The 27,439-nt window shown below is 36.5% G+C and overlaps 2 protein-coding genes across 2 annotated transcripts in view; one reads left to right on the top strand and one right to left on the bottom strand.

Annotated features, from left to right (window-relative positions):
- The first annotated feature begins 325 nt into the window (after nucleotides 1-325).
- LOC131148322 (uncharacterized) lies at nucleotides 326-1,322 on the top strand. Its single transcript, XM_058098037.1, has 3 exons — nucleotides 326-509; nucleotides 610-1,020; nucleotides 1,174-1,322. Exons 1-3 carry the CDS (start codon nucleotides 326-328, stop codon nucleotides 1,320-1,322), a joined length of 744 nt encoding a protein of 247 aa, XP_057954020.1.
- Nucleotides 1,323-3,797: 2,475 nt separating this feature from the next.
- Nucleotides 3,798-27,439, bottom strand: part of LOC131149345 (NEDD8-activating enzyme E1 regulatory subunit AXR1-like) — a 34,170-nt gene continuing 10,528 nt past the window's right edge. The window contains exons 4-15 of the mRNA XM_058099721.1: nucleotides 21,609-21,719; nucleotides 20,978-21,057; nucleotides 20,691-20,841; nucleotides 20,508-20,601; nucleotides 8,509-8,597; nucleotides 8,206-8,279; nucleotides 7,927-8,089; nucleotides 7,152-7,237; nucleotides 4,943-5,026; nucleotides 4,634-4,814; nucleotides 4,287-4,395; nucleotides 3,798-4,187 (exon numbers count right to left, since the gene is read on the bottom strand). Of these exons, the coding sequence (XP_057955704.1) occupies nucleotides 4,312-4,395; nucleotides 4,634-4,814; nucleotides 4,943-5,026; nucleotides 7,152-7,237; nucleotides 7,927-8,089; nucleotides 8,206-8,279; nucleotides 8,509-8,597; nucleotides 20,508-20,601; nucleotides 20,691-20,841; nucleotides 20,978-21,057; nucleotides 21,609-21,719 (1,197 nt within the window). The 3' untranslated portion in view covers nucleotides 3,798-4,187; nucleotides 4,287-4,311. The remainder of the gene's footprint in view (nucleotides 4,188-4,286; nucleotides 4,396-4,633; nucleotides 4,815-4,942; nucleotides 5,027-7,151; nucleotides 7,238-7,926; nucleotides 8,090-8,205; nucleotides 8,280-8,508; nucleotides 8,598-20,507; nucleotides 20,602-20,690; nucleotides 20,842-20,977; nucleotides 21,058-21,608; nucleotides 21,720-27,439) is intronic.

Consider the following 27,439-nt stretch of genomic DNA (forward strand, 5'->3'; position numbering starts at 1 on the left):
TAATCGGTGCCGCTTCACCCATTAAGTGAGCATTAGTGGAATTCTCAGACTTGCGAGTTAGAGACGGGGACGTAGGCAGTATTGGTCAAACCCTAATAACATATTGTGTGTGCATTTTATTTTTCCGTAATTTATTTATCGCACATGTATATTATATTGTGAATGTCACACATGATTTAATTTCCACACGTTTTATTCATCTGCGCATTTGGAACTATATAGACAGACCCTAGGTTGCGAATATACTACTGTTATATTAGTTAAACCTAGGAATAAATTTTAAAATTTCAATTCACTTCCCTCTTGAGAATACACCAAAGCTAACATGCGTTATAAGGAAAACTTCCTTGATTGTAAAAAAGTGAAGAAAGGATTATTTGAATGCATGAATAGAATGTTGACATATGAGGAGAGGCTAGCAACAGACATCCAATTGGATTTGTTTGATAATGCACGAGGGGATTTTGGGACTCGAGTGGCTGTTGACTTTAGAATGTTGAGAAACTCAGGTAAAAATAATATTTCAGTAAAAAATAGTTAATTAGTAGTACTCTATCCTTGTTTCTTCTTATAACTTAGAACTTAAATATGTTCTTTTTTATTTTGTAGCTAATTGGTGGAAATGTTTTGGGACAAAGACCCCGAAATTGATGAACTTTGCTATTCGTGTTCTTAGCCTGATATGTAGTGCTAGTGCATGTGAGAGGAATTGGAGCACATTTGAGCAGATTCATACAAAAAAGAGGAATAGATTAGAGCACAAGAGATTGAATGCTCCAGTTTACGTCAAGTACAACACCAAACTGAGGGAGAGAGCTATAAGAAAAATACAAAATTATGATCCAATATTGGTGCCAGAATTAGTTTCAGATGATGAATGGATCACAGAAAAGGAAGAATCTATCCTCCCAAAAGATACTTCTTGGGTTGATGATGAAAATGTCCTAGATGTTGATGCTATTAGAGCTTTGCCCGTGGTACCTCTTGAAGGAGATGATGCTCAAGCAACACAAGCTTTTGGTAGTTTGCATTCTAATCTTCCTAGAAAAAGGAAAATTAGTGATTATTGTGAGAACTTGAGTACATGCATATCAATAGTCATTTTTTTAATCTACTAATTTATAATTCTCCATTTCTCCTAATTCCTAACCTATAGCTTTATTGAATATGTAGGCACTCAAGACAAAGGCAAGGGGCCAACATTGGAAACAATTGAGGAAGACAATGATGTTGAAGTGGGAGAGGAATATATTACTGGAAGGACTCCTATTTATTATGATGAAGATGAGGACGTTGATGAAGATCTTGATATTTCCCTCTGAACCTCGTTGATTAAGATTTACTAGAATCTTAGAAATTAGAATCTTGGATAATGAGACATTGTGATATTGTAATTTGGTTTCTTCTCTTCTTTTTGAAAATTAATGGCTTATTTTTAACATGCATTGTTTGAGTTTGTTAGTCAGCCTAAAATTGGCCCATATGATACTTAAAAATTATGAATGCTATTTGTTTCCCATTATTCTAACATTTTTCTCATTTTAATACTATATATATAATTTATTTATTTATTAATTATTTTACAAATATAGTCCCAAAAGGCTTACGCCTCGTCTCGCAGAGGGTAAAATGCCTCACCTTACGCTTTCGCCTTTTAAAACACTGTGTATAATGCAAACTGATATCAAATTATATTCTGACCTTCACTGTATCCTGAAAACATATTTGCTGATCACGAGTTGTGTAGCTCAAACTCAATTTAGGTTGATCGAAAAAGAAAAAAAAAAATGCTCCTTGCTTTGTTAATTTGCTGCTTGAGGACCAAAATCATGGCAGCGATCACGAGTACGAAACAACATGCAAGGTAAAGCCAAGCATATATAAGTGAAGTACTATTTCTTGGGATGATATTAGTGCACTTATAAATTATTTTACGTGTAACCTATGAGACAAACTAGAATCATAAAAATTTCACGACTTCTTAAATCAAAGATCTTGATTTAGGAAAGAATTAGAAAAGCGAAGTAGAAGCAAAGAACTTGTTGTAGTACATTAATAGAAATACAAACTGAGACAAAATTAATGGAGAAGGGCAAAGAAGAGAGGATAAATGAAGAGGAAGAAGAAAGACATGGGTTGGCTAGCAAAGCCTTGTGATCGGACCATCAATGCATTCTGCTCTTATGAGAACTAAAGGTGGTGGGGAATTCTAGTTGGAGCCTTGCTCCTTTATATTATTGGATACTTGTATAAATATATATATATATATATATATATATATATATATATATATTTATTTATTTATATTTTAGATAATAGATTTTCAAATAAGTATATATAAATTTTTTTTCTCCATGCAAAAATTAATTACACGACCTAAAAAAATGCACATACTCGACATCCAATAAAGAAAATGACCATTTTTTTCATGCATAATTGGTGTATGTGTGCGCACGCGCGCGAAAATGCAAAACCATTATTGCATTATTTTCCTGATTATTTTTAATTATTTTTTAGACATATTATTATTTTTGTGAATAAAAAGATGAAAATTTGAGTTTTTATATAAATTTATTTTCTAAGTTTCTCAAGCACAACAAATTAAACTACACCCAAAATGCAAAATCATGTTTTATGCTAACCCTTTCATTTGACTAGTTTCATAATAGCGATACTAGCTTTTGAAACCTTTTCACATAATCAATTGTATAGGATAAATACAAATTTATAACATGTAGAATTGTCATGTCACCTTTTTTTCAAATGAGAAAGTTGTTTAATTTAGTCATTGTTAAGTTAGCCAGCCATTTTTCTTAGTAATTCTTATATTTGTTTTTGAATTATTTGTAAAGCTTACATTGATCTATTAACCTATAAAATAGTATATAAGGAGAAGAAAGTTTACAAATTATTGTGGTTTGGATTTAACAATTTGTTTCAATTAGTCATATGTTAAATTGTCAATGAAGGAAGGAGACTAACATTAGTTTTCTAAGTGTCTCCCTCTTTATGTCTCTTTATATTCAATAAGCATACATGTTATTTTCATTTAGTTTCTCATTTTACATGCGTAGAATTTGCCAAATCGTCAGCTGTATCGTCGTGTTTGCTAAAACTTAGAAATCATGTATCTATGATTTCATCCATGTCTTTATTATTATGGGTCTTTGAAACGAACCTATTAAGGATTGAGACCAATTATTTCACGTAATTTTGGCTTATTTTTTAAGTGAGAGGAGAATGTGGAAATAAAATGAATCCATTGGTTTAAAACTTAGAAGTAAAAATATAATGGCATTGGTACACAGGCAGTTAAAATAGAAAACCTTTGGCCTACCAAAGAAAAGAAAAAGAAAGAAAAACTTTGGTGCGTACTACATAAATTTAGGTTAGGTCATGTACTTGTATCTTCATATGCATAGAGTACCATTATGCAGCAATCTATGTACCATTTGTGATTTTCTTAATATAAATTCAATATTTCAAATTTATTAATTTATATAATTTGATGAACTATTTTCTAGAGGAACAAATAATTAACACTATTTACACACTTAATCCTTTAAGTTTAAATTATAATTATTATTTTAATATATAAAAAAAAAAAGCTTAATAACAACTATTTGATATAATATTTATGTTATTGTAAATTTTTAATCATAAAATTATGCAATATAATTGCCTGTGCGTAGCATCGGTATACAGCTAGCAAGTTAATTGCCCAAAATTAAAAATGAAGTACTACCATAATTTTATTAATTGACAAATATACTCAAGACATTTGGTACGCACCAATGGAACCAAATGATTCAAATTTATCACTAATAAATTCTTCATGTTTGCGTTCCATTCCAAGAACCAGATACGAGGGGAGTCCCGAACAAAAATAAATAAATTAGCAGCAAATAACCTTACAAAGAGGAAAAAAAGCAGCAGTAGTTACAGCTCCATCCTGTGGTGAAAAATGTAAAACCCTGTTTTCTTTTCAAAACCTATTATTAAAACTTTTCATTTAGTGTTAAACATTTTCCCCTCTTTCTTTTTGGGTCCCAAGCTCCCCCTTTTTTTTTTTCAATACATGGAATCGTTACATACATACTACAAGTGCTTCAGTTATCCAACAAACTGAACTTACCCTTCAATAATGTGAAGAAATCCTTTTCTCCATCTTCATCTGATAAAATTACCTGCCAATGAGAAACAATGAACTGCAAAATCATGAGCCCAAAATAGTGTACTCATAAACTGCAAACCATTTTATAGCCAAGGGGAAGATGAGAACATACCAATTACTTTTTGAGGACTTCCAGCTTAAAGTGACAACAGCTGAGATTTGTGATCAATACCATTGAATATGAAAGTCCCCCTCATCGGAACAAACTGTTTTGTGATAAGCTGTAGTGGAAACAATACATAAATTCTTAGGGCGTGTCAAAAAGATATAGCAACGATTCTACTTCTAAAAACAAACTTTAGCAATCACTCAAAAACAAAAATAAGAGACCAGAACGAAACAATACCAAATGTGACTACATGAAGTATTTTAACCAACAATGTGACCCTCATAAACACACTTTCACATGGACTTAACCATAAAAGAAGCAAAAACTTAATCGAATGAAGATACAAAAACCTTGATGACTTCCTGGGATGCAATTCCCCCAATGAATGCAGCAACTGCATGGAGCTCTGCAGCACCATATCGGCACATCTCATTAATAAGGTCCTCTGTCAAGGTTGAGCCATTGCAGCCTAGGTCACCAAGCAAGCCAACAGCTGTAGTTTTCAAACGAGATATATCCTCATCAATTTCACTGCAAATTTTGATCACAAAGTCAAATTGTAGAGTTCTGGTTATGAGTAAAATATAATAGTACTCCAAGACTATCATTGTTTGAAAACACACACACACACACGCTGTTTATATGGTATCAGGTGTTACCCATCAAATTGCCCAGGAAAACTGTTGTAATTCGCAGCAAACCGATCAACAGCTCGAAGCAAAATATAAAATCCCACAGCAACACTGCCACAATAGAGACAGAAAACTGCTGATTTTAACTGCACAAAATATTTAAGAAAACTGAATAACAAAAACTAGGAAAAAAAGAAATGCGAAAAACAAGCTAATTATTTGCGACCATTTCATTTTACACAAGATTAATTGTGTGGTTCTGTTTAGTCTGATGGTTAACATTTTCTTTAAGCAGCTCTCGTATTAGGACTCCCACTTTAGGAGGCACTTCGAACCATCATTTTAAAACCAAAACTGAGACCAATCTAGTACGCTAACTCAGTTGGCCAAACCAATCCAGTGATTGAACCCATGACATCAGCATTACATATTATATAATTATAATGTCATATGTATGTGTATAAAAATAATATTTTGCTTTTGTTTGAAATATATTAGGATTCAAAGTACACATGAGTTTATGGTTTTGTAAAAAAAAAAGTAAAAACATATCAAGAAGTACTGAAATAAATTTTTTTCATTGCTTAACAAATGTTGAAGATGCTCAATTAGGTAATAATTTGCCAGTTGTGATGGAGGCGCAACGTTCAATCCTTGCTAACAATAACCATAAACAAATTCTGTGACCATGTCAACTCAGCCAACCCACTGGTTTAGGCGACGTCAAACTGAGCCAATCGGATTCACTCTGGTTCATCTCAAAACTGAGTTTTACCCTGGATCCAGACCGGCCAAGAGACCAGGCTCAGTTGAACCCAGTCCGAAGTGCGTTTTAAAACCATGCTTTGAACAAACAAATTGCTTCAGCTGATAGAAATGATGGAAGAATGTCGAAAGCAAATGGCTTTTTCAAAAAATATTTGTAGCAGTGACTCAATAAATTTTGAAGAACCAAATGTAGATGTCAGGTAAGTGGGCAAATAACAACTTGAGATTAAAGAGACAGTTTCTGCAGTTCATTCATTTGATGTAACAATAAAATTTAGAGTAAAAGCAGGGCAAGGAAGGCAGAACAATGGTTGTAGCATCTTGAAGCATCCACAGCCGATATTCTGGAAAATAATTTCAAAGTAGATACAGACAAAAAAAAAATATCCTTCTCAGAGAGAATCATTATGACAATGTACACAGTGCGAAACAATATCTATGGAACAAGCCACATCAAAACCACCAGGATGACAAATGTTTGGAAAATATGTTCATCGATAATTTACCAATTATTGATAATTGATGATAAATTCAATACTTGAGTGAAGCTGCAGAGGTTGAAATGCACAGGTTCAAAAGCCACACGTGCAACATATGGAAAATCCTACTTCCACCAATAATTGTGCTATTGCAAAGTTTCTCATCCAAGAAGTATGAGTTGGGTTGTAAAAGAGCTAGAAAAATATTTAAGATGTGTTCGATCTTGTGATTCACAATGTGGGAATCTAAGGAACAATTTGGTTCAGAAAATTTACAAAAATGAAAAGAAGTGCAAAGGATACTGCTGTGGGAATCTATTCTGGTTCAGAAATCATTTTCATTTCTGAAAATGGAAAACAATTTAAAAAAAAACAAAAATTCAAGAATACGCTAAACAAAAACAGAAATTCAAAAATATACCAATGTTATTTTCTTCATTTATCAGTAGATTCCATTCTTGAACATTCTTTGTCCTCTGGAAATGGTTTGTCTTCATGAACATTCTTGAATAACAGTATTCAAGAACATACCAAAGATAATTTTGGCATTTTACTTTCATTTTTTCCCCCATTGTTTGAAAACAGAAAAACAAAAGTAGAATGGCTATCAATCAGATTCTATGGGTCTAATTTCTAGAAGCCCTCTACGGCAATTCCTAGTGATTCTCCATTGTGTTTCCTTCAAACTATCAACTTAGAATAAAATTTCTTTTGTTGTTTCATTCGCAGTTTTTTAGTACTCTGAGAAATGACAGTTTCTGCTAATGCACCAGATCAGATAGCTTTTTATCTCAATCCTTTCTAAGTTTTCTGGCTTTGAAGCCAACGCAAGTGTTAGAAACTGACTGCCTAAAAGAACATTGTTATGAAATTCTTAAAAAGATGTTGTCTATAAATGCTCTGGGTAAGCATCAAGAAAATAAATGTATAAATCAATTGATATCTTGTAAAATAACAAGTGCAGAGAAAAGCAGTGAACTTGATGCCACCTGCAGTCCTCATCTGTCAAATATTTTTGTAACTCTGGTTGGATTGGAGAATTAAATTCATCCTCAATAAGGCGATACCTACACACCTGCAAAATACAATAAAGTACACCCCGAGGATGCCTCAGCAAATACACACAGAGAAGATTAATGAGAATTGCCTCTACATGATCTAATAGAAGTGCTAGAATATTAAGGCCAATGGATGCCAGATATATCACAGCAAAAGATTTATATGCATTTGTTGATCTTGTATTACCATGTTCATAGCTTTGTTAGTTTGGGGATACAGAGTTAGTTGTACTCTTCTAAATTTCTATTGCTTTAGTTGGGGCCATGAATACAGTGACATAAGATCACCAAATGCATACCAATCCACTTACTATGCAGATAATACTCACATAAAAAAAACTATCAAGTGGGGCTGCAAGTACATCGTTTGACAAACTCCTCAAAACAATCCTGCAGATAATTAGATAACTGCCTACAATTCCAATGCTAATGGATAAAATTAAAAAATTACAATTTTGTTGGGTTAAGAGCAAAAGCAGTTAAGAGCTCATGGTGAATTGCTAATAGTAAGGCAGTGTATGCCGTATGGCAAATGCTGCATTCGCCCGAAAAGTAAGTCTTTCTCTCGTGTGTCACGTACCAAAATTGATTGGAACCAAAGAAGTCTCAATACAGGGAACAAAACATATAATTGTGCCATATGAATTGAAAGACAAATGTTAAACTAGAAGGCAGACCAAAAAGCTGGTAACTTCCACACACTTACTGTGAGTTTTCTTGCATTTTTGCAGAAGCTTTTTATTTTTGCCTTTGAGATGTTATTTGGATCTCTACCAATTTTTTTTAGGATATTTCTCACCCGTTCCTCCACAACAAGAAAATCAGCCTCAGCCTTGGCTTGGTAAATTTTCTGCAAATTTACATAATGCCTGCAAGACAGTACGCAAAGGTCTCAAATAATGAGTTCATTTGTTTATTTTCAATATTTTTTTTAAAAGAAGTAGAGAATACTGGTTCCTGATAAGAAGACGAAGAAGTAACTCACTCAGTTGAAGATGTCATATCTGGTATTGATCCCTCAAGTGGTGCCTCCCCACCACCCTCATTAGCAATGAACTCCTGAAATATGAATACAAGCAAAAAGAACGGTATTTTTGACAAGCTTTAAATGTATTGACACCTAAAATTTCAACTTAAAAATAGAGGAACATCACTTTATATCCAAGCAAACTGAGAGAGAGAGAGAGAGAGAGAGAGAGAGAGAGAGAGAGAGAGAGAGAGAATATTCACATTCAAGTAAGAACAATGATTGTGGATACTCTAGTACATAATAACTTTGAAACCTAACCTTTAAGGCTGCCACCATGATCCAAAAATCAGATGAATTAGAATCAACTTCAGCACAGCTATCATTAATTATCTTTTGCAAATATGAGCCTGAGATGTGATAAATGAATAAAATTAAAAGTGTAGCACAAATACAACTCAACTGCTTACTAAGACTAGAGCTTAACAACTAACCAATTTATGCATACTAAACCAAGGTTGACAACCAATTATCAATGTTCCTACATTTTACATCGATGCAAGCACAGGTCAGTCATGATGTCTGTGCCTGTGCATGTCATTTGTGACATTTTGTCTCTAGATGTCAAATTTTCCCCACCTTGAAACCAAAAAACATAGGTACACATAAAAATTGCCAAAGTTGTCCCATTTTCAACAGTTATACCTTAGGCTAGAGATATTCAAGTGTCTATATAACCATGTGTCTCCAATACAATATTTACTCTTTTTAATGATAATCATACACCAAATCTTCTCATGTACTTTATATCTCTTTTCCCATTCAATGCACAAAAACAAAGATGTTGGAGGGTTCACAAAAGAATTCCTTGGGCACAATATGGGGAAAGATTTCAAGTATCACTTGGTAAAATGGGGCCTTGTCAGACCGTAACAACATAGAAATAGAGGAGGCTCCTGTATTTAAAATCTGATTCCATTTAGCACAGCCCTTCTTGGGGAGTGGAATTGATGCTTCACAGTGAATTAAAAAGAGGAAAAAAAAAAAAGATAGTATAGAAAGATTGTTGAGATAAATACATGTTGGATTGAAATGGCATGCTGAAGAAGGTAGGGAAATGGATAACATGAGGATGTGGAAATGGATTAGGAAAGGATGGGAAGGCATACTGCAGCATGTGGGCTTCATAGCAGGTGGTGGAGAGTTGGTGTTTCTTTTGGTGTGACAGGTAGCATGGGAATGGCCATCTGAAGACTTATCTTTCCTCATAGCTTTGGGCTAGATAGCTTAAAGGACATGCTGGCCAGTTCTTGCATGACCAGAACCCCCTAACTTCTAGCAAGAGAAGCAAATAGACATTAAAATCACCGCAAACACCAGTTTGGTACACAGGTAGCATAAAGCATAAACAGCTGATGAGAACTCCTACGCCCTGAAAAAAAAAAACCCCGAAAACTAGGACAGTTGAGGCTGTATCAAACCTAGTACCCCAGATAACAAGCACACTCCCAGCCACTAAACATGATGACAAAAACCACCTTTCCTTAAACCTAGAATCTCAGATGCTATGAATCACCAAACCATCATCAACTGCAGTTTAGATTCTTGAATCATAACCAAATCAGAAGAGGCCCTCAATAGAACAAGTTTAATATTCTGACACTTCTTAGGATTCCTTTGACCCTAATATTCCAGCTCAAAGATGTCATCCCGAAACCTTGTTATCTCCCACCTCTCTACCTTTAAAACCCCAATGCTAAATAGATGTGGCAAGTTTTTGCAACTTCTCAACTCAATTCTTCTTTAAGTCACTATTACACAAACCTCCTTGCCAGTAGATTTAACTAAACTCAAACCCAACCTAACTCCTCCTGAGGGTCCCAAGTGTCCCTCTCACCCCTTAGAGATTCCACAATTACGATGTCCCTATTTAAATCTGACTCCCTCTGAGAGTTCAGTAAACACAGTTTAATACTAGCATCATCAGGCAGTAAAATGCCTTCACCAGGATCTATGTGAGGTGCTCCTGTAAGTACAGTCCCAGTTAAATTATGCAAGGGTTAAGAAGCACAAGGAATTAAGGCTAAAAATTTGACTGCAGATGTATCAGCAGGAGTGCCAGAAATACCTCCACAATCAATTGTTTATGTGATCAGTAGCCACACAGTATAGTCAATATAGTTGATGCAGGACCAATGCCCAACATAAAACTGGAGTTCAACTCTGAATAAGGGCAGTTTATAGGCTTGCGGTGCTTGGAAAATAAGAAATGGTTTTTAGAAACCTAAATAAACTAAAATATTAATTTCTTAAATAAAAATATCCTGGAAGTTTAAAGATTTGAAAGTAATAGAAATGCAATAAATAAATAAATAAAATTAATGCATCAATCTCCTCCAATTAAAAAAGAGGAAAAAAAAAAGACCTTGACCTTTAAGTGGCCATGCACACTAGCTAACATTATCCTTTTCATCTTCATCTCCCAAAATGCTCAAGTGCATTAGCATTCTGATCATCAGTGGGCCCCTCCCCAGTCTTAGGCTCAGTTTCCTGCTCTTCAGCAGCCTCCACTATGGTAAAACAAGCCTTCATATTGCATAGATAGTTTTGAATTAGTTTAGGTTGCTTAGGGTAGCTTGTGTGTGTGTCTTTAATTTTGCTTCTTCTTCTTCTTTTGTGAAACAAGTTTGCACTAAAAAAATCATTCAAAAAAAAAAAAAAAAACTGTTGATACTTGCACTCACCCGGGGTAACACATTATCTGTGCACACACAATCGGTCCCAAGCCTAGATAAAAAAGTAGGGCTGTGTTAGGTAACTAATAGCCAACATAAAATTGGTTGGATCTTTTAAACATGAATCCTAACCAAATACTTGTTGGGGCCTCCCCTAAAAGTGACAAGTGCACTTATACCACTGGGTGGAGCAAAAAATGGACATGGGTAGGAAAGGATTAAGAAGTTAGCACAGGAAACTAGGATTAGATTAGCAATTTGGAATACAGGGACACGGGCAAAAGCAATGAGATAGTGGAAACAATTATTAGAAGGAAAATTAACTTAATGTTCATTCAAGAGACAAAATGGATAGGGGTGAAAGCTAAAGAAATTGAAAAATCAGGATTTAAACTTTAGTATACTAGAAAAGAGAAACATACAAATGGGGTGGAAATCATTGTAGAGAAAGACCTAAAAGATAATGTAGTAGATGTTAAAAGAATAGTGGATAGGAACATAAAAATCAAGATAGCTCTAGGCCTAGAGATAGTTAATGTCATTAGTGCATATGCTCCCTAACTAGGCTTAGAAGAAAACCTTAAAAGACAAATTTGGGAAGAGTATTATACAAGGGATACCAAACCTCTAAAAAGACATTCATTGGGGCTGATTTGAATGGACACATTGGAGAGGACAATATAGGTTATGAGAGGACACATGGAGGCCATGGAAATGGAGATAAAAATGAGGTCAGTGATACAATTTCAGATTTTGCCATGTCCTGCAATTTGATTATATTGAATACCTACTTTACAAAAAGAGAAGAACATTTAAAAACTTTCAAGAGTGAACAAAATAAAAGCCAAACAGATTTCTTCTTGACTAGGAAAAAGGATTGTCTATCATGTAAAGATTGTAAAGTTATCCCAAGTGAAATTTGACTACACAATATAGAGTCCTAGTATTAGACTACACAATATGTATGTGTGTATGTATGTGTGTATGTATGTGTGTATGTATACGCGCGCACACACACACACACATACTAAAAATGGAAGAGAAGGAGCAATAAAGAAAGTTGGCGGTGGGAAAAAGATGTCCAAAAATCTATGAAGACAAAAAGAAGTTGGTATAAAACATGGTAAAATTGTAGAAATATAGAAAATCTTGAAACGTAAAAAAGTCAAGAAAAAATGCAAAAAAGACCATTAGTGAAGCTAAACATAGGTCTTAGTATATTTTATATACTAGTCTAGATAGAAAAGAAGGAGAAAGAGACATTTATACACTTGCTGGAGCTAGAGAAAGAAAATGCAAAGAATGAGATTATGTAAAATCTATTAAAGACGAGAATGATAATGTCTTAATCAAAGAACAAGACATAAAAGAGAGGTGGGGGAGATACTTTAATAAGTTGTTTAATGAAATACAAACTAAAAGCTTGAGCTTGGGAGTGACAAATGAGGAAAAGAATAAAAATAGGAGATTTATTCACAAAATTAGAGTCTTTGAAGTTTAAGGTGGCTTTAGAAAAGATGAAAAGAAGGAAATCTATAGGACTAGAATACTGGGTTACATACCAATTGAACTTTGGAAATATTTAGGGGATAAAGGAAGTATATGGTTAACTAATCTATTCAACACTATTATAAAAACCAAGAAAATGCTGGTGGAACAAAGGAAAAACACATTAATATCTTTATGCAAAAACAAAGGCGATATTCAATATTATAATAATTATCGCAGAATTAAGACTAAGATTATGAGTCATACAATGAAACAACGGGAAAGGATAATTGAACAAAGAATAAGATTAGAAACGAAAGTTTCAAAGAATCAATTTGGTTTTATGCCTGGGATATTGACAATAGAAGTTATTTATCTTTTAAGAAGATTAATAAAAAGTTCAGGAAAAAGAAGGACTTGCATATGGTTCTAATGACCTAGAGAAAGCCTATGATAGAGTACATAGGGAAATTCTATGGTGAGTTTTCAAAAAGAAGGGAGTATGCAGTAGATATACTGAGGTCAGTAAGGATATGTATGATAGAGTAACAACTAGTGTTAGGACTGTAGGAAGGGAATCTATAAAATTTCCAATCACAATAGGTGTACTTAAAGGTTCTACTTTAAGTCCATATCTTTTTGCTTTAGTGGTTGATGGACACAAAAGAAATATCCAAAACAAGATCCCTTGGTATACGTTATTTGTAGATGATATTATCTTCATTAAAGGAAGTAAGAGCAGAATAGAATCTAAGCTAGAACTTTGGAGAACAATTTTAGAGTCTAAAGGCTTTAGGATAAGTAGGAATAAAATAAAATATATGAAATGTAACTTCAATAATGTAAGTGGGAGTGTTGGAGAAAAGATTAAACTTGATAATCAAGAAATTAATAGCACTATTAGATTATGATATCTTGGATCTATTATGCAAGCTGAAGGGAATATTGAAGAGGATGTAACATATAGAGTTAAAGCAATTTGGGTAAAATGGAAGAGTGTGTTAGGCATGTTGTGTGATTGCAGAATACCCTTAAAATTAAAAGGAAAGTTCTATAAGGCAACTGTAACATCAACCACACTTTATGGATCAGAATGCTAGGCAACTAAGAAATAACATCTAAAAAAAGTAAAAATGTTATTGAAATGCGAATGTTAAGGTGGATGAGTAGTATAATATTAAAAGATATACACAATAAACTAGGCATAGCATTGGTCGAAGATAAGATAAGGGTGGGACGACTTGGATGGCTTGGGCATTTGAAATGCAAGTGTAGTAACGCATCTGTGAGGAGGAGTGAGTTAGTTATTGTTTATGGTATTAAAAAGGGTAAGGATAGACCTAAAATAACTTGGAATAAGAGAGTGAGGAAGGATTTAATAAATTTTAATGTAGAGGAAGAAAATGCTCTCGATTGGGTGCATTGGCGAAAAGGGATTCATGTAGCCGACCCCACCTAGTGGTACTTTAGGCTTGTTGTGTTGTTGTATTTGTGTCAAGGATCTGCATACTTCACTAGAAAAGCTACCTATGTTCCGATTTTCTAACCCAAACTCAGATTCTTGAAATAACTTTTTACTCACATCCAAAATCATGCGACCCTTGCATATTACCATACCTAGGTGTTGACATAACATGTTGCTTTGGAGCAACGACCTAGCCCACTCTTGCTGATTTTTCACAACTAAGTGGTAAATGTGCCAAGTGTTGCTCGTAAGGGGTGCACCAATATAGTCAATGACGATCCATATTGTAGAAATCTAACAAATTTTACATTCGTTGTTAACAACTTGAGGTAACCTTCCTCTATCTAGGTTTGCTAAGAACAAAATTCATCAGACTTATCCCTTTAGGAAAAATAAGTCAATCCCTCCTCCACATTTGTTGAATCTACAACGGACACATGACATCAAACACATAACCATGCATCATGTCCTATACAAGGACTACAAATTTATTGCGACATTTATTGAGAGTTGCACCATACTCCAATTCAATGCCCACCATCACCACCACCCCAAACCCTCGTGCAAGCATTCCTTCTTTTAGTGTCAAAAATCTACTTGACCATTTACATTGTTGCGAACCCAATCAATATTGAAGTGTCATCACCATAGTCCCTTCAAAATCAAGGATAACTACGTACTTCCCCATATTGGACATGTGTTGTGCAAATCAATGCGCAGCTGAAACAAACAATCTCACAATGCAGCACTTAACAATGAAATATATAGAAAACACAATCATGCAGATTATAATGAAAGCAATAAAACAATAACACGAAGAATTATGTGGTTAGGCAATGCCTACGTCCATGGAAGCAAACGACAATGAATTTTTCACTATCTTGTGTCAAAAGACACAGAGTTACATCATACAACATGTATATATAACTTTCCCGGAGTGTCTCTCAGAAACCCAACCTATCTAACTACCCAATTCAAAATTTGAAAACCAATGCTGAATAACCGAGCCGAACCGTCAACGGTTTCAGACATACGGTCGATGATTCAATACCGCGAGCAAACAATCGATTGTTTCTCTGCACCTAGACCAAATTGTCAACGATTTCCTCCTACAAGTTAGCATTCTTGTTTTCTTACATGTTTTCTCTCTGTACACGTCTTCCACTCAACATATGAGCCACATATTACGACAATCTCCACCTTGGCGAATATACGCCCCTTAGGAGAAAATCAAAAACAAAACCCGCTGCTCCACCTTTGGATAATAGGTTGGGACCGCCTCCCGTCTAGCAACTGGAGACATTCAACAAGTCCAAGCAATGTTTGAACTTACACGGCTTGTCAAGATATCTGCTACGTTCTCAGAAGTGTGAACTTTCTTAAGCACAAGTTCACCTAAAGAAACCAATTCCCGGATCCGGTGGAACTTCACATCTATTTGTTTGGTTCTTGCATGATACACTTGGTTCTTTGTCAAATAGATGACACTCTGATTGTCACAATGCAGCTGAACTCCACCTCGCTGTATACCCAGCTCCTTGACTAAACTTATAAGCCATAACGTTTCTTTGGTAGCGTCGGCGACTGCCATATACTCTGACTCAGCTGTTGATAATGCAACCAAAGACTGTACCATGGACCTCCAACAAATAGGCCCTCCTACAAAGGTCAACACATACCCCATTGTAGACCTCCTGTCATCCAAATCCCCTGCATAATCTACATCAACATATCATACAAATGACAAATTACTCTGTTGCTTGCCAAACATGATGCCATGGTGAGAAGTACCCCAGAAGTATCTGAAAAACCATTTGACGGCATCCCAATGCTGTCTACTCAAATTTGAAAGAAACTTACTTATCATGCTGACAACTTGTGTCAGGTCTGGTCTTGTACATACCATAACATACATTAAACATTCCACTGCATTAGCATAGAGAATCTTTGACATGTCACGGATATCATCATCCGTTCTTGGGCACTAAGCGGTAGATAATTTAAAATGATTCGCTAACAATTTACATACCGATTTTGCATTAATCATGCTAAATCTCTCCAACACTTTCTCTACATAACCGTCATGAGATAACCACAATCTCCTTGCAGTTATATCCCTACGAATCTCCATCCCAAGAATTTTCTTGGCTGCACCCAAATCGTTCATGTCAAACTCTTTATTCAACAGAGTCTTCAACTGATTTACCTCAGTCATATCTTTCGTAGCCATTAGCATGTCATCAACATAAAGCAACAGAAAAATGAGAGAACCATCATCAAGACTCTTAACATACACGCTGCAATCATACTCACGCCTCCTGTAGCCTATCCAAATCATATAGGAGTCAAAATGTTTATACCATTGCCTCGGAGACAGCATCAGCCCGTAAAATAACTTCTTCAGTTTACAAACCAAATGCTCCTGTCTAGGTTTACTGAACCCTTCTGACTGTACCATATAAATCTGCTCCTCCAAATCACCGTGGAGAAACACTATTTTTACGTCCATTTGCTCCAATTGCATATCATAATGCGCCACTAATCCCAACACTACCCTAATAGAAGTGTGTCTAACCACAGGAGAGAAGATTTTATCATAATCAACCCCTTTCTTTTGTGAGTATCCATTTACTACTAACTGTGCCTTAAACTTCTTTCATTCCTTTTCTAATACCACTTTCTTCTTCCTATACACCCATTTGCAACCTATCGTCCTCTTCCTTTTTGGAAACTCCATCAAATCCCACGTCTGGTTCTTATGCAATGCCTCAATTTCCTCCATCATAGCACCCATCCACATACTTTTCTCCTGACTATGCACCGCCACTTGAAAAGTAGTTGGATCCTTGTAACTGGAAATAAGAGCATAAGACACCAGATCATCAAACCCATACCTAATCGGTGGTCTGATAGTGCGTCTGCGTCTGTGTATAGCGATACTATCAACCTACTGGTTTCCCGGACTAGAACTCCATGCATTATAAACACTGTCATCATTGCCCTGAGTCTCTAACTCCACCTACACCACATGCTCATCTCTACTCCAGTTTTTTGGCACCTGTTTCCCTTAATCTTTTTCCTAAGTACGCGTCACCATGGCTTTCTCATTGAAAACCACGTCTCTACTGATCACCACCTTGTTTGTCATTCGATCCCACAACTTGAACCCTTTCACACCTTTCTAATATTCCAGAAAAATGCAACGTCTACATTTTGCATCAAACTTTAATCTCTCCTTACTAGAAATGTGCACATAAACTGGACAACCAAATACTCTCAAACCAGAGTAGTCTACCACATTACCTATCCACACCTCCTCTGAAACTTTCCCCTCTAGTGATGCCCTTGGTGATCGGTTAACTAAGAAACATGTCATACTTACTGCCTCACCCCAGAAATTCTTAGCAAGCCTTGCATTCAACCCTACCGAACTCTTTCAGCCAAAGTTCGATTCATCCTTTCTGCCACGCCATTCTGTTGTGGTGTCCGGTGAACTGTGAAATGTCTCCTTATGTCATGCTACTCACAAAACTCCATGAACCTCGAATCAGCGTATTCAGTTCCATTATCTGACCTAAGGCATTTAATTATCCTCCCAATCTAGTTTTTCACCTCAACTTTCAAAATTTAAATCTAGCAAACGTCTCTGACTTGTGCAGCATGAAGTACACCCAGACCTTCTGTGAGTAATCATCGATAAAACTTACGAAGTACATATGTCCACCCCGTGATGCTACTCTCACTGGCCCCCAAACATCCGAATGAATGTAGTCAAGAATATCCTCCGTTTTGTGAATGGTTGTTTTGAACTGCACCCTGTTCTGTTTTTCAAGAACACAATACTTGCAGAAATTCAGCTTGCATGTTTTGATACCTTTCAAGAGATTCCTCTTATGAAGTTCTTTCATCTCATGCTCACCCATATGCCATAACTGCACATGCCACAAAACAGTATTATCTAACTCAAAATCTACAATTGCAACTCCACTTATAACTGTAGTACCCAGTAGTGCATAGATATTTCCCTCGTGCTAATTTCTGCCCCTTCATCACCATTAGAATGCCTTTACACACCTTAATAATCCCATTTTTAGACTCGTAACTAAACTCGTTACAATCCAAAGTGCCCAATGAAATTAAATTCTTCTGTAGATTCGGTATGTGCCTTACATTACATAATGTTCTCACAACACCATCATACATTTTAATTCTGGCGTTTCCTATTCCAACTATTTTGCATGAAACATCATTTCCCATCAGAATAGAACCATAATTAACTGACCTGTAGGTGCTAAATCATTATTTATTTGGTGTCATGTGATAAGAGCACACCGAATCTAAGATGCAAGAATTCGTAAGGCGATCTGACCTTGATGAAACAGATAACATATCACCATCACCGCTTTCTAAGTCTCCTTCTTCAACTACATTCGTCGATTTTGAAGAACCCTCTTGATTTTCAGAATTCCCCTTCTTCCTTTCCAAACACTCTAGTTTTATGTGCCCCTTTTTCCCCCACTTAAAATACCTTATGTCCTTATTCTTCTTAGATTGCGATCGAGACTTATTACCACTCGATCCGTTCCAGAATTTGCTTCTCCCACATTCCTAGTTGCCCTTTACCACAAGCCCTTCACCTTGTGAAATTTCATCGTTGGCCTTCTTTCGTTGATGAAAACCCAGCAAAGCACTTGTTACCTCTTCCAAATTCAGGGTTTCTTTGCCCCATGTTAGAGTCGTAATCAGATTTTCATACGTATGAGACGCAAGTAGAGAATTCAATAGCATCAACGCCTTGTCTTCTTCCTCAAACTTCACATCAACCTGCATCAAATCACTTACAATCTGATTGAATGCATTGATGTGTTGGTTCCAATCCGAACCTTCCGCCATCTTAAACCTATACAACTTCTGCTTAAGATACAATTTGTTTGTTAGAGACACATATATCAGTTTTCAAGTTTCTACCAAACAACCACAGGAGATTCCTCATCCATGACATGATACAACACGGCCAAACAAAGTCTGATAGTCGCCACAACCTTTGCTTCCAATTCCTTCCAACTTGTTTCATCCATGCCTTCCGGTTGACCTCCATATAATGCCTTCACCATACCTTACTACACTAACAAATCGCTATCCCTTCTCTGCCATAGTTTGAAGTTTCTCGTTCCATCAAACCCAACAACATCAAACTTTGCAGAAGAAATTCCAAAAGCCATTACAACAATGCTCTGATAGCAAATTTGTCGTGCAAATCAATGCGCGGCGAAAATAAACAATCTCACAATATATATATATATATATAACTTTTCCTGCAGTGTTTCTCTCCGAAACCCAACCTATCTAACTTTCCAATTCAAAATTTGAAAACCAACGCTGAATAACCGAGCCAAACCGTCGATGGTTTCAGACATACTGTCACTAATTTAATACCAAGAGGAAATAGTCAATGTAACAAGACAAAACAGTCAACTGTTTCTCTGCTCCTACACCAAACCGTCAACGGTTTCCTCCTACACGTCAGCATTCCTGATTTCTTCCATGTTTTCTCTTTGTACATGTCTTCCACTCAACATATGAGCCACATATTACAACATGTTTGTTGCACACTCACAATGTACTTAGTCATCAAGTCACTGTCAACATGTATTAATCAAAATATCACAAATTAAGGTTTTATGAATTCCATTTTTCTAAAAAATTTAATAGGTTAATTCAAAGACAACTACAAAGAAAAGATACATGCCTTATGTGCTACCAAAAAGGATTAGAGTGGATTCTAAGCGAGGTCAAAGCAGATGAATCAGTTCAAGAGTGCAACAAAGGCTTGAGAAGGGAGAGCAAGAATCAGATCAAGGCAAAAGTGGGGAGGTCATTTCTAGCCCCAATTAAAGTTGGTAGAATTTTATAAACAATATTGAAAGCATTGAATGGATAAAGAAAGAATGTATAATTTTGATTTAAATTCAGGGCATATTCACAACCTAAATCAGGGATTTAACAAAAAACTCCAGTCATCAAACCAGAAAGTGTGGCAGGAAAGAAGTTAAATGTATGGATGTACTAACCCAATAGTGCCACACACTTATGTTATATATATATATATAGACATATATTAACAAAACAAACTAAAAGTTTTTCATTTTTACATGACATGTAACTCTAACCAAGTTTGTCCACTTACAACTTCTCATTTTTACATCGTCCAAAATTTTCTCATTTTTACATTGTCTACAACTAGCCAAGTTTATCCATATTTCAACACCCAAAACATGGCCTAATGGCGTTTTCTTTACAAGTGGACTTAGGTTTGAAACATGAGTTAAGACACTATGTTTTCTTGTGGCGGCTTTGATTGTGACGAAAAAAAAACGCAAGTCATTGACCTCCCCTAAGGCTTCAGAATTCCAGGGACCTCCCTAAGGTTTGTCAAAAAGACACAAAACTTCCCTTATATTTTGAACAAAGACAAATCTTTTGAGGGAAGGCTTGTGTCTTTTAGGAGGTCAACAGAATTTCTGAAACCTCAAGGGAGATTCATGTCTTTTTACCAAACCTCGGGGGAGCTCAATGTTTTATGCCCAAAAATAAAAAAACTACAACCCTTGCTTCTAAAATCACCTACTTACTAATTCCATGAGGAGCAAAGACCTTGAATGAGGCCTCAATAGCTTCTTTATAGTTGTCTTCATCCATTGCAACCATCTTAGTTTTAAGAAGTTCCTGAGATGTTCAAGACACCAATCAGATCACAAAATCTGACAGCAATGACACAGAAAAACTAACACATGTGGTCAAACCAGTTTTTAAACCTTGAACTCCTTTTTGTCTTCCCTGCTTGATGGAAGGCTGCCCCCATGTGATTTGACCCACTCCTCTGCTATCTTGACAAGAATAATGACATAGGGTGTGTGCTTATGGACAACAGGATCTGGCACGTTTATATCAATTGTTTCTGCAAATCTATAACATATAATCCACTTAAGAATCCTAAATATTAAAGGCTTACAGGATGCAGATAACTGCCATCATGCATCAGCTTGTAATGGTAATAAAATAGAGTAAAATAGAGCAAATGAATCTGAACATAAAAACTCACCTCTTGAGCTCAGGCCACGGATTATTAAGTCGAAGGTCATCCAGAAAGTGATCAGGCTTTGATTCAATCACTGCATGCTCCTGCAGACAAACAAGAAGAAAATGAAATGAGCATCAGTTAGGTTTATACCTCAGCAAAATTTTAAAAGTTGAGCTTCGATTTCTGCCATATGAATTCTATTAACAACTTTTAACTGGCCTGCTAAATGCTTTTGCAACTTCAAACTAGTTCCCAGGTCACTTCACGTTCATATAAAGTTATCAACCACAGGGATGTCTTTAATCATTAAGTCTTATGGCGAAATTCTTAAATTTGCTATTATTTAATACACACTTCTACTCCTGCCATTTAAAATATTTTAACAGGTTAAACTGGTCTACCAAGATAATCATTTCAAATAAATAGCAGAGTCAACTCATTTTGAGATCCACTATTTAACCCAGTGAAATGGCCCTAATCATAAGTGTTACAGACAACAAACAAGGGCATTTTACAGGGAAGCAGTCCACCATCTTTATTGTGCCTTAGAAACAGCTTAAATGATGGCACTCAACATTCACATGCCCATTGCGCTCTACCTGCAATGCCAAGATAATGGAAAGATTTTCATCATAAGGCTAAAAGACTTTACCTTCAAACTGATCCGGACAAACCCAGTAAGTCCATAGGAGCGTGCAAATATCAACAAAACACTTGCTTCTCTACAAATTCTATCCAGCTTAATCATTGAATCTTCCACCAACTGAAAGTAAAATAAGAGATGCAATTTCATAAATATTACACTTCAAGTGAAAAATGAATTCACTTGTTAAGCTTTGGGAAAATGCAGGTAGGGAGAAATTACAACCACCACTACTGTGCCAAGTCAAGACCATTTACACTTGAAATCAGAAGAAGAAGAAAAAAAAAAAAAACAAGGATTATTTGGCGCATTTATGACATAATAAGAAAATCCAGAATGCAATGATGAGGCATGATGGATTTTCCCCCTTTTTATTCTGTTTTTTTTCTTTATCTCTTTGTCTTTTTTTTGGGGCGGGGGGGTGGTGTATGGCGGGGAGGGACTATAAATAAGCCAACCATAAAGAAACTACATTGTATCTTCTCAATCCCATGTGAAGGAAATCTGTTGGTAACAAGCATGGATGACTTATCTACAAGTTGTTTCAGTCGTTTTAATTCTGATTCTCAGTTTCATCTGACCTAATTCAGTTTTGCTCAAAATTGAATTCAATCAGCAGAAATGCAAGAATCACTATTTCATTACAGATAAAATAATTTTTCTGATAGCAAAAGAAAATTATATTAATGGGAAAAGAATTTACAAGACAGGGAATGAGAAATCTCCCAAAGCAATTCTGGAACAAACCAGAAAAAACAATAAAAACCTACAGGAAAAAGAAATACTCAACAAGCCAGCATGTTCCTTCAATCTCTTTGTATCTCCTGGAAACTATTTCCTCCAAAAAAAACCAAAACCAAAACCAACACACCACAGTGACGCCAAGAACTGGATCTTACCCCAGACCAACTTCCAAATTAAACTTTTCATGGAGAAATCCGTGCCTTCTGGTCCATCCATATCCCCCATAAAATTGCAAATACATCACACCTCCATAAGGCAGCCTAGCATTCCTTCCGCCAAAACCTGTGAAAGAAATGGCTGATAAATCTTCCACCGACACAAGGCATACCCAACTCTCCCCATTATATGTTATATATGCCTTTTATACTTCTGTTTTGATAAGCAAAGAAGGAAGGAGGAAAAACATGAACGGGGCAGCAGAGCAGGACTCATTGACGAGGAGCCGATGCTCGTCGATGAGAGCCCTATATTCGTCAACGAAAGTTCGTCTTGGTCTCATCGACAAGGCCCTGTATTCGTCAATGAGAAGCGCCTGGGCTGCAGCAATTTTCTGGATTTTGAATTTTTTGAACGTTAGGTGGTTGGGCAAACAGGGGCAAACCTTCGAGGAACTTCTATATATGTCATTTGGGCATATTTTGAGAGTAGAGATGATCATTATTGAAGTCTATTGTGTACATTTTGATTTTCTTAGTGAAATTTGTGTGTCATTGCTTCCGTGGATGTAAGCTTTGCCAAACCACGTAAATCTTTGTGTTGATCTTGTTCTGGTTGTCTGTGTTATTTACATTCACTTGTTGTTGTTTATTCCGTTGTGCATCTTCATTATACAATTCCTTTCACAACAAATTGGTATCAGAGCGATTGTTGTTATGGCATCGGGATTGTCTTCTACAAGATTTGACATTGTCAAATTCGATGCAACCGAAAACTTCAGTTTATGGCAGAGGAAAGTAAAAGATATTCTAGTGCAACAAGGAATAGCTAAAACATTGTTTGATGCTCAACCGGAAGGAATGGATGAGGCAACATGGTTAGATTTGAAAACAAAGGTAGTGTCAACAATACGCTTGTGTTTGGCTGACGAAGTTTTCTATCGTGTGATGGAGGAGGATTCTCCAACGGCTATCTGGCGAAAGTTAGAAAGTTGGTACATGTCTAAATCCTTCAATAACAAACTTTTTTGCAACGTTTATATCGGCTTAAGATGGTAGAAGGATCTAGTCTAGAACAACACATCAATGCGTTTAATCAAATGATAAGTGATCTTATGAGAGTTGATGTGAAGTTTGATAAGGATAATAAGGCTTTGATGCTATTAAATTATTTGCCCTCGACTCATACCTACAAAAATCTTGTGACCACTCTTACATGGGGAAAAGAAACACTTGATTTGGAAGAAGTAACAAGTACTTTGTTAAATTTTCATCAAAGGTTGAAAATATGTGATGAAGGAGAAGGACTTGTAGTAAAGGGCAGTAATAAGTGAGGCAAAGGAAAGTTTAAAATTGGGTCTAATCAGATATCCCGAAATCAATCCAAAAAAGAATAAGGAAATCTGGTGTTATAAATGCGGTAAAAAAGGGCATGTGAAACCGAAGTGTTCGGGTTGGAAGAAAGGAAATGCTAATAAGCATGAGGGGATTTCTAAATTTGTGTATGTTGTTCAAGAAGAGGATTCAGCAGATGGTGACATTCTATCAGTTTCAGCGGAGTCGGAAAATCTAACGAACTCTTGGATACTTGACTCGGCATGTTGTTCTCACATGACTCCAAAAACGGAGTGGTTCAGCACTTATAGGTTAGTAAATTCTGGATCAGTTCTTATGAGTAATGATACTTCTTACAAGATTGTTGGCATAGGAAACGTAAAGAAAAAGATGTTTGATGGTGCTGTAAAAATATTGTGTAATGTAAGACATATACCTGAGTTGAGAAAGAGTCTGATATCTCTTGGTACTTTGGATTGTAATGGCTTTAATTACGAGTCCAAAGGTGGAGTCTTGATGGTATGGAAAGGTAATCTGACTGTGATGAAAGGGCAGAAACTGGATGTGAATATTTACACATTGCAAGGAACTACCGTTGTAGGTGGAGTTGCAGCTGTGGATGCTTAATCAGATGAGACCGTCTTGTGACATATGCGTCTTGGGCACATAGGAGAACATGGCATGAAAGAACAACACAAGAGAAAATTGTTGAAAGGTTTAAAATCATGTCAGTTGGAATTCTACAGATTTTGTGTTCTTAGAAAACAGAACAGGGCAAAATTCAGATCAGCTACTCACAAGACGAAAGGAATTCTTAACTATGTACATTCAGATATTTGGGGCTCAGTTAGAGTTGCATCAAAGGGTGGACATGTGTACTATGTAAGTTTCATTGATGATTACTCACGAAAGGTTTGGGTTTACTTCATGCGTTACAAATCTAGTACGTTTGCCAAGTTTAAGATTTGGAAGACTGAAGTGGAAAACCTGACAAGGAGGAAAATCAAATATTTAAGGTCAGATAATAGGACCGAGTACGTTGATTCTCAGTTTATGAAGTTTTGTGCGGAGCAGGACATCAAGAGACATTTTACAGTTCGCCAGACACCTCAACAAAATGGTGTGGCAGAACGGATGAACCGGCCTCTCACTGATAGGGCTCGGTGTCTCAAATTGAATGCAGGGCTATTGAAGAATTTCTGGGTCAAGACAGTTAGTATGACTTATTTTCTAGTTAACCAATCACCAAGGGCATCACTAGCGGGTAAATTAGCGGAAGAGGTTTGGACGGGAAATGCAGTAGACTACTCTGAATTGAAGGTATTTTGGTGTCCAGCCTATGTCCACGTGTCTAGTGAGGAGAGATCTAAGCTTGACCCGAAGTCTCGTCGTTGCATCTTCTTGGGATATCTAGAGGGTGTGAAGGGAGATAAGTTGTAATACCCAATGGCAAACAAGGTGGTGATCAATAGAAATGTAGTTTTTGATGAAAAGGCTATGGTGAAGCGTACTCAAGAGTTTGATGAACAGAAACAGGAACCAGAAAGCTGGGGTAATGATGAACATGTTGTGCAAATGGAGTTGGAAGCTTAGGGCAACGAAAATGATCATGGTCTCGTGGTTGCAGGGAGCTCTAACTCGGGAAACCAGCAAGTTGACGATATTCTTATATGGAGATCCGAATGCACTATCAGGCCTCCATCAAGGTATGGTTTTGATGAGTTAGTATCTTATGTTTTCCTTGTTGCAACAATCTAATTTCTTTTCAGGAGACAGTGCACGGCCAGGAGAAAGATAAGTGAATGGGAGCGATGATTGAGGAGGTGGAATCATTAACCTAACTTGGGAATTGGTGGAGCTTCCAGATGGAAAGAGACTGATAGATTGCAAATGAATGTATAGGAAGAAGGAGGCAATTTGAGAAAAGGAATGAGAGAAATTCAAGGCACGGTTGGTGGCAAAAAGATACTCACAAAAGAAGGGAATAGATTATGATGAGATCTTTTCTCCAATGGTCCGACATACTTCTATCAGAATTGTGTTGGGGTTGGTAGCTTATTACGATCTTCATTTGAAACAAATGGATGTGATGATGGCATTTCTTCACGGTGACTTGGAGGAACAAATCTACATGGTACAACCGGGGGGATTCATTGAACCCGGAAAAGAAAATTTTGTTTGCAAGTTGAAGAAATCTTTTTATGGGCTGAAACAGTCTCCAAGGCAATGGTATAAACAGTTTAATTCGTACATGATGAAGATTGGCCACAAACGGTGTGAGTATGATTGCAGCATTTATGTGAATAAACTTGAGGATGGTTCTCTTGTTTTCTTGTTATTGTACGTCGATGACATGTTGATAGCTACAAAGGATTTAATTGAAGTGAATCAGTTAAAGGACCTGTTGCATAAGTAATTTGACATGAAGGATCTTGGCTCAGCCAAGAAAATACTTGGGATGGAGATTCGCCGTGACAGGACTGTAGGGAGATTATTGTTATCTCAGGGCGGTTATGTTCAAAAGGTGTTCGAGAGGTTTAGCATAGTTGATGCAAGACCGGTGTGTACACCTCTAGCGAATTATTTCAAGTTGTCTATAGCAGATTGCCCAAGTTCAAATGAGAAAATCCGAGACATGTCAAAGGTCTCCCTATTCTAGTGTTGTAGAGAGTTTAATGTATGTCATGGTATGTACGAGGCCAAATTTAGCTCATGCAGTGAGCGTAGTGAGCAAGTTCCTCTCTAATCCAGGAAGGCAACATTGGGAAGCCGTCAAATGGATACTTAAATACTTGAGGGGTACATCGAGATATGGCATCATGTTCGGCAAGCAACAGGGTTGTCCTTCAGTTATGGGATTTGTTGATGCAGATTATGTTGGGGATATGGATGATAGAACGTCTACAACGGGATATGTGTTTACCGTTGTAGGAGGACCGGTATGTTGGAGATCCATGGTACAGTCTTTGGTTGCATTGTCCACAATTGAGACGGAATATATGACAATTGCCGAAACTGCAAAGGAAGCCTTATGGCTTACTGGTTTAGTTAAAGAGCTAGGGTTACAGCAAGATGGTTTGGTGCTGCATTGTGATAGCCAGAGTGTCATTTACTTGGCGAAAAATCAGGTATACCATGCTAGGACCAAGCACATTGATGTGAGGTTCCACAGAGTGCGGGAATTGATTGCTTTAGGTGAACTTGTGTTGGAGAAAGTTCACACATCTAATAATGCAGCAGATATTCTGACCAAATCAGTTACTTCAAAGAAGTTCAAGCATTGCTTGAACTTACTTAATGTCTCCAAGTGTTAGAAGGGAGACATACCCAACCAAGCATTTTCAAGTTCAAAGTGAAGCAGTTCATGTTTTTTTGAGATTCTCCTAAGGGACGTATTGCCAAGGTGGAGATTGTTATTTATGGCTCTTATACTTCTGTTAAGCAAAGAAGGAGGAAAAACATGAAGGGGTAAGCACAACAGGACTCGTCGACGAGGAGCCTATGCTCGTCGACGAGGGAACAGCAGAGCTTCGTCGACGAAGGTTCTGAAACTCGTCGACGAACAATTACCGAGAGTAGGAAATTTTCAGACTTCTATCATCGTCG

The sequence above is a fragment of the Malania oleifera genome, chromosome 2, assembly GCF_029873635.1.
Source record: "Malania oleifera isolate guangnan ecotype guangnan chromosome 2, ASM2987363v1, whole genome shotgun sequence".
In the NCBI taxonomy this organism is placed as follows: domain Eukaryota; kingdom Viridiplantae; phylum Streptophyta; class Magnoliopsida; order Santalales; family Ximeniaceae; genus Malania; species Malania oleifera.

Bases quoted from the DNA above. Each gene is read 5' to 3' on its own strand.
- LOC131148322 (XM_058098037.1), top strand. From the start codon at position 326: ATGCGTTATAAGGAAAACTTCCTTGATTGTAAAAAAGTGAAGAAAGGA. The intron at 510-609 runs GTAAAAATAATA...TTTATTTTGTAG, and splicing joins TAGAATGTTGAGAAACTCAG to CTAATTGGTGGAAATGTTTT. The intron at 1,021-1,173 runs GTAGTTTGCATT...TTGAATATGTAG, and splicing joins TCAAGCAACACAAGCTTTTG to GCACTCAAGACAAAGGCAAG.